Source organism: Gavia stellata, chromosome 1 (genome assembly GCF_030936135.1).
Source record: "Gavia stellata isolate bGavSte3 chromosome 1, bGavSte3.hap2, whole genome shotgun sequence".
NCBI classification, from domain to species: Eukaryota; Metazoa; Chordata; class Aves; order Gaviiformes; family Gaviidae; genus Gavia; species Gavia stellata.
Genome location: NC_082594.1, coordinates 32,696,527 through 32,704,520, shown reverse-complemented (window position 1 = coordinate 32,704,520; position 7,994 = coordinate 32,696,527). Strand labels below are relative to the sequence as shown.

At 49.7% G+C, this 7,994-nt stretch overlaps 1 protein-coding gene across 2 annotated transcripts in view; it reads left to right on the top strand.

The window, feature by feature from the left end:
- Positions 1 to 7,024: 7,024 nt before the first annotated feature.
- Positions 7,025 to 7,994, top strand: part of GTF2F2 (general transcription factor IIF subunit 2) — a 90,523-nt gene continuing 89,553 nt past the window's right edge. For both annotated transcript variants that reach the window (XM_059836313.1, XM_059836303.1), the window contains exon 1: positions 7,025 to 7,142. In XM_059836313.1, the coding sequence (XP_059692296.1) occupies positions 7,077 to 7,142 (66 nt within the window). In that variant the 5' untranslated portion in view covers positions 7,025 to 7,076. The remainder of the gene's footprint in view (positions 7,143 to 7,994) is intronic.

Genomic DNA, 7,994 nt, shown 5'->3' with positions numbered 1-7,994 from the left:
ATTTATATATCAGTAACACACCTTGGCAACTGTGTGCTGTCTATACCTACATAATTACTGCAATATCACTGGCATATAATCCTGTTTGTTTAATTGTAACACAAGGGAAATAAATCCACTGAAAAGATTTTTTTTTGGTAGCTGAACAGAAAATGCCTCACTCTTCACCAAGTCATTAGTAGGAAGTCCATGAGACGAGTGACTGTAGGTACCACTGACCTTTTGTGCTGAGGTAGTACATCACTAGAGAAAACCCAAGGAGCAGAAAGAAGATAAAGGAGTGGAGGACTGGAGAGCAGGTAGCACTCAGTTCTATGTAACATCTACTCACCTGCAATGAAAAGGCACTTCAGAAAGCAACAAGCTGCTCAGAGCCGACATTACCTTTGTACTATTACTGGGTTAAAAATGTTGCATGCTTAAAACCCCTTCTTGAGAGATGCTGGTGAAAAATATTAGCTAATACTTTTTATGCCAGAGAGGCAAATGGGACCTTGAGTTAAAGAGATAATGCCAATTTTATAGTCACTTTTTAAGAAATTATTTTAAATTACATTCAAATCAAGTATCTCTGAAATTCTATGACAAGTGTCTTCTTCCTTTTTAAAAAAAAAATCCATCTGCATCTTTCAATTCTTTTTTTTTTCCTTCTTTGATACAGTGAAAATCCAAACAAACAAGAGGCCAAGCTGCCTACAGTCAAACTCACTGCGCGTTGTTAATGTGATGGAAGACATGGTATGGGTGAAACGGTAAGCACAGCTCCAGTTCCACTAACCTGAAAACTAGGTGTTCTCCAATGCATAGCATACATAAAAATGTGTGGCTGCAGACATATAGAGAGAATTAAAAAGGATTAATTAATGAATGAAGATTGCCTTCTGATCGGAACTGAGTTTTTGAATTGTGTTTTCAGGCAGAAGTGTGATGTTTAAGTTTTCATACTGCCTAGCATTGCACTGAAATGGGAGCTCTTGACGCTTGACGCTTTTGCACTGACACAGAAGAGCCTGGGGTGAACATGTCTGTTATTAATGTACTGCTTAAAGGCAGGCTGAAAACACAACGGTTGCAACATATATTTTGGCCTTGAAGAGGCACACTGAGAATCCTTTGCTGCCGGAGGAAATAGATAGGCAGCTTGATGGCCCACGCTCTGTTTCAGGAATAAGCTACACAGCCTTTCTCTTCTCTTATTCCAAAATAAATGATCATGCTCTGCCCAGATGTTTTTTGCCTCTTTGCAGATTATTTCCTCTCTTTTTTCCAGGTTACATAGACCATTTGCAGTGCAGGCAAGAGAATGATGCCTCACAGTTGAAGATGGCAAAGGTTTGCCACCTGCCTCCCCTGGCAGTTCAAGCATTAATGGTAGTTTTGAGATTTAATTCTTGCACACTTGTGAAGCCATGGGTTCTTTGCTGGCTGAAAAATCAGATATTCAGGCTATAGGAGAGACCCTCACTGGCCAGCGTAGCTCTGCTGGTGCTGTGCACATTACTTGTAACGGAGTAGGACAAGCAGCTTTGTAACAATCTCACTCCATTAGTTCTCCTCTTCCAAAATGAGTGCCCTGCTCACTTTAATTTGTTAATGAGGGGGTTGGCTGACAGGAATGAATGAAGTCAGAGCATTAGCTATTGGTGGAATAGTCTCCTTCCTGGCTCAATGCTCCCAAGTGAAAGTCAGCTTCTGCAGGAGCTTCTCTTCGTGCCTGGCAGCAGATCTCAGCTCTAGCTCCAGACCCAAATGTTTTGAGCCTGTGGAGGTCCAGCACAGCTCCTGTGTATATAGCTGAACTCAGGGAGCATCCAGATGGGGGCAGCACTCAGCTCCTCCAGCTAGGAAATGCTAGAAAACAGACTGGGGGTGTCACCCCAACCATAGAGAAGAGGCGAGGTGAAACCAGGTTTTTGGGGCATCACTGTTTCCTGGTGAAATGCCTTCTGGAAACTTGGGAACCAAGAGATGGGGAAACATCCCAAACCTACCAAGAATCACTTGCAGATGCCAAGGGCTCCCATCAAACATGAAGTGTGACTCAAGGACCTGCAACATGCTCAGCACCAGTAGCCAGAAAAGAAGAAGGGTGCTCCAGCCGTCCTCAAGGAGACCCACCGTGAGGACAAATGAGAAGTCACCAAAATGAGGACTTCTAGCTGCCTGAATCTAAGTGAATGCTTTGGTCCTAGATACCCAAGCCTCTGGGCTGCAAGATGGCCAAGCCGCATCTGGCCACAGGAAGGAGGTTGTGGCCTCTGGCTTTTAGGGCTGCCCAACTCTCCGGCCAGCCAGGTGGCCAGCACGACCTGGGCAGCCTCGTGGCCTCTCCCAAACTCTTCCCACCCCTACATGTCCCCAGCCACATGAGCATTGTGGTGGGATGGGAGCTTGCGGGCCTCGCCGCAATGATTTTCATGGGAAGGGGAGCCTGCGGGCCAGTGGCGTGATTTATCTTGCAGGGAGAGCCCATGGATGCACCCCTGGGGCACATCTGGAGCATAAGTCCCAGAGTAGCAAAGTCGCTGCAGCAGTTCGGGTAGGAAGGGGTTTTCATGTGCTTAGTGTGATTACACAGGACCATAGCCAGGAGCTGCAGTCCCTCTCTTCCTCAACTTGTGCCAGATACACACCTTTCCTTCTCATCCCGCACGTGGAAAGTAGTAAAGGCAGGGGGTCTGCAAATTCATTGCTGGCGCAGCAGTGAAAAGGAGCCAGAGATGGCTGTGACTCTGTTTTTCTGTCACTCAAAGCAATGATCTTTTTCTCTGTTGTCACGCACCTGGAGTAGGGAAATTTTGTTCTTCTTGTTCAAGTTCCATGCACATGCTCTGCCTTGCTCATAAAACGAAACACAAGTTGGGATCCACCTGCTTAATATAATTCAGTGCTTGCAGTTTAGGGTGATTATAGCTGATTTGTTTGATCTAGTGTATGAAAACTGTTTGTCATCTGCTACTTTACCTGATGTGGAAAGTTTGGGGACATCTGCACAGACAGTAATATAGATCTCTGTGTTGTATTAGCTCATAATACACTAATTATCATGTGTTCTATTTTATTTCCTTTCTACACAGCCTGCTTCACTTCCCCAGGGATCTCTCTGCACCAGGAAAAATATGGAAAAAATGTAGTTTTCATCAAGACCTCCGATGTTTCTAAAACAACGTTATCCCATGACTTCTTGCTGCCAGGCAGAGAGTAAGAACTATGTTGAATCATCTTGCAACTAAAACCAGGGAGGCTGTGGCAAAGGAATCCTGACATCTTCAAGAGCTGTCTTGTGGGGGTTCCTCCATTTGGTGTTACTAGGGGGGCTCAGGAAAAGAAAGCAGGTGGCCTTCAGGCTCGCTGGCCAGCTCTCTGCCTGTGTGTCCAGGTCTCCTTTCCTCCAGTGGGAACCAGTGAGTCACGAAGCAGTGACCAGCACATGCGTGAGTGCTGTCCCCGGGGACACCCTTGGGGAGATGTGCACACTGTGTCAGGAGCTGAAGAGCTTTGCCAGGTCTCACGCTTTAGAGCCACCCAACAATAAAGCAGGTTTTCCCCACAGAGGATACAGCTGAGTGGTTCGAGCACTCCCCTGTGCAATCCACTTTGCCAGTAGGTCTTTTCCCTCTAAAAACTCCACTTGATTCCTGAGAAGTGTTTTCAGTGAAATTTGTCCAATGGTGTCCATCACTGACATCTTGGCTGGGACCACTACCAGCTCCCAGGAGCACATGTCCCCTCATCTGGGGCTTTGAGGGAAGCACATGAGTTCCCAACAGCAAAACTCCAGTTAGCTTCAACAGGACAGCATCAGGCATTTTGCATCTTCTGCTGTGGTGGTTTTCAACCAGCACCATCAGGCTGCAGTGATTAGCCCATTCCTAAAACCGATGAAGAGAAACCGTGTGTGGCTGCTGACAACACTGCAGCCTCTTCATCTCACCTAGTTGGATGGGGGGGGGGGGGGGTGTGAAAAAAGAGAGAAAGGTTGTGCAAGTCTGAATTTGGCTACCTATCTCCTCAGACACAACATCTGTTTCCATGCAACAAGAAGAAAATGGGTGACTAACACACAGCTCGGCTGCTCAGCAGCTGGCCTCCAGATCCTCCTCCGTGGCGCTAAATGTCTCCCTAGCAAACAGAAGGTTGAGATTTTAAATGAGGAATTAATGAAAATGCACTTTTTTCCTGCTTGTTGTCCCTTTAAATTCAGTTTCCGTGGAAACGGGTCTGGAGAGGCTGCCTGGAGGGAGCCAGGAGAGATCTCTGCCTGGCCGCCTTCCCCTCCGGTTGCCAGCTGAGCCGCCCCAATTGCCAGGCTTTTACAGAGGTTTTTGCTGTTGTTACTTATGCCTGGGATAGGACTGATGACTCCCTGTGGGTTCCTTCTCTAAGGGGACCTGAGGTGGTCAGCCACGCTGCCGTCGCCTGCAACCCGTCCGCTTGCAAGCAGAGCTCCTCTCCTTCCATTGCTTGTCTGAACCCACTGTGATGCCGCCTCACTGAAACACCCATTCTACCTCTTTCTTCTTTTTTGAAAATGGTGGTGGGTGTGATCTGAGCACGCAGATTGAGCTGGGAGCGGTGGTAGGGGGATAACTTTGTCGCTAATTCAATGTTTATCCTATGGGAAAATTTGAGACCCTACCTGGAGTACCGTCTCCAGCTCTGGGGTCCACAGCACAAGACAGACATGGACCTGTTGGTGTGGGTCCAGAGGAGGGCCACAAAAATGATCAGAGGGATGGAACACCTCTCCTGTGAAGAAAGGCTGAGAGAGTTGGGGTTGTTCAGCCTGGAGAACAGAAGGCTCCAGGGAGACCTTATTGTGGCCTTTCAATATATAAAGGGGGCTGATAAGAAGGACGGAGAGAGACTTTTTCCCAGGGCCTGTAGGGACAGGACAAGGGCCAATGGTTTTAAACCAAAAGAGGGTAGGTTTAGATCGGACATAAAGAAGAATGATCTTTACAATGACGGTGGTGAGACACTGGCACAGGTTGCCTGGAGAAGCTGTGGATGCCTCATGCCTGGAAGTGTTCAAGGCCAGGTTGGACAGGGCTTTGAGCAACCTGATGTAGTGACAGATGTCCCTGCTCATGGCAGAGGGGGTGGACTAGATGGTCTTCAAAGGTCCCTTCCAACCCAAACCATTCCATGATTCTCTAAAAATTGTATTGCTGAGCACCTAATTTCTGCCAGACCCATCACCAAGTGGTTTTATAGGAGGGTAGAGAATGGCACACATGCTCAAAAATGGCCTGAGAGGTTTTGGCTGCAGTCCAGGTCGCAGTGTTTCTTGAATTACGCTGGAGGACCATAGTGGGCACGTACAGAGGCTGCATCCATACCTTCTTGTTTATCCAGCTGTGCCTCTGGGTTTCTCTTAGAGGGGATTCACTGGTTTGTTCTGAAAAAGACCCCAGGAACAAATTGTCCTATGTACAGCATGGAGAATCAGTGGAGTAGGACCAAAAGCAAACTGGGAAGTGATGGTGTTTGTCTGTGTAGATCCACCCTTTTTCCAGGTGAACAAATCCTAAGGATCTTAGACCTGTAATATTTGAGGGTCACACAGTCCCAGGAATGGTGACTGGTTTTGCCACTGTTGAGATGCATCTGATTCCATTTTTGTTAGGATGCAAGGAGATGCCTCTGGTGTGTCTGCGAAAGGTTGTCTTACTGACATCTGAATTTTTAGTGGAAGCTGACTAACAAGCTTCATCCACCCTCCCAGCTGAGCTCTGCAGACATGTACAGTTCCAATGTAAAAACAAAAGTAATTTTTAAATGTAATTAATCCTAATCAGAATAGTCCAATGCTAGCTGTTGTTGCTCCAGGTGTGCAAAAAACCATTGCCCTCCTTGGTTACCTAGTTGCTTGCCTATCATTAGAAAGACAGGCTATCATATCTGAGATGTAATACTGAGATTGTTTTCTGCAAGCCAGATGAGCGATGTCTTGCATATTGTACCAGAATCATTCTCTGCTTGCTGCTGGTGGAGTCTCAGACGGAGTATGACCTTCACTGTTGTGCAACCAGACTTCAAGGAGGATGTAAACCTGTACCGGGGAGAATTCTGAGAGCAAAGGGCACGACCAAAGGTCTAGGAAGTATGAACTTTGAGGCAAAATTGAGCTAATTGAGGTTATTTAGTACAAGTGGAGACAAACAAAAGGGATACATCTCAGTGAAGGGATAAAGTAAAACTGCAGAGAGGAAGATAATAAAATGCTTTCCACATCCACAACGGGCAGAAAAGAAATAATGAGCTTAAACTGCGACAAGGGAAACAGTCTAGACATTAGGAAAACTTCCCCAGCAATAGGGAAAGAGTCATAAAGTAAGGACTTACAGAAGTTACCTAAGCCCAGTACCCCCATCTCAAAGCAGAACCAGCCACACCGGGCAGACGCTTGCTCTCCCCTGACTTAACTGAAAATCCACAGTGCCCGGGACGCCATCCCCCCTCCCCGCAGCCCGTTCCAGCACTTCACCACTCTTCCTTGAAGTGAGCGCCCTTTGCAGAAAGCTAAGCCTAATTCTTCACTTTTTATCTGCTGTAAATGATTCACCTGCTCTGTTTTCCTCGCTTTTGTGGCATTTGGGCACACTGTGATGCTTTGACCCCTCTCCCCTGGGCGGCGGCTCCCCAGCCCGCCATTTCCCGCCCGCACCGGAGAGCACAGTCATGGTGGTGTCTCTTTCTCTCTCCAGACCCCTCCTCCGGTTTCTCTATCATTTCGATGCTGCTGCTGTTCTCCAGCATGCCGGCATAACCCTTCCTATACAGGAAGAGAATAATTTTTCGTGGCCGCCATGTCGAGGGTCCCCTCCGCCCACTGTCATTCCAGGGCGGGGACTCGAACCCGCGGCTCCCCCGCACCGAGGGCCCGTGGTCCCGCCCCTCCCCCGCCACACTCCGCGAGAGGAGGAAGTTTGTCCGCCGCGGGCCACCGTCTGCCGGCGGTGCGCTGCCGGGCGGGTCCGGGCCGGTACAGCGGCCGCGGGAGCAGGAAGAGCTGCCCGTGTGCACCGCCTGCCCGCTCCGTCCTCCCCCTCGGCCCGGCCACCTGCCCCGCCATGAGCGAGAAGGGAGAGCTGGACCTCACCGGGGCCAAGCAGAACACGGGCATGTGGCTGGTGAAGGTGAGAAGCCGCCGCCGCTCCCGCGGGCCCGGCTCGGCGCGGCCTGTGGCGGCCGGGCCTCCCCCCGCGCCCCGCCGTGCCCGAGTTGGCGACGGCGGCCGGGGAGTCCCGCGGAAGAGGCCGGGCTGCAGCGGGGAGCGGGGTCGTGCCTGGGGCGCGGGGGGACCCGGCCTGCGGCGTGGGGCCAGGGTTGCTCGCGTCAGGCCCTCCCGGTGCCCCCGGGCAGCGGTTGCGCCCGTTTCCCTTCTCATGGGCGCGGGGGCTGGGCGAGCAGCGACGCGTGGCGTCTGCCTGGGTCGCTGCTGGGGTAAATTACACAAAACAGGGAAAATTGGGATACCTGAGAGCAGTCCTTGGCTCGTGCTGAGTTACATGGTAGCGTAAGTTATATTTTCCCAAAATTCTGAGACCCTACAAAAGTTAGGGCTTCCAGATTCACCTCATTGTTTAAAATAAAAACACAATAAGGAAAATGAGCTCCTGTGTCTTGTCACTACAGCTCGCCTTAGTGCTAGAATAGTACAGCAATAATGAAGGCACTATGAAAAGGTATAAAGATCATCAAATCAAACCCAAGCACCTGTCTGGTGCAGGGCCAGGCTCACGTCTGCTGCTAACTCGGCCACCGCTGCCTCTGTTCTGTGGAGGGTCTTTCTATCAAGGTGTCTTGGCTGCTTCTGCTGACAACAAGAAGCATTGGCTCAGGAAAGAGGAGAGTCACAGCCAGTGGGGGAGTATGTGCCCTGGCCCCCTTCTAAGCCCCCGTGGATGTGCTCCCGTTTTTCAGGACCTGTATTTGTTCTGTCTGGGGAGAAACAGTAGTGGCCTCCTCTTCCTCCTTTGGTGGCAGAG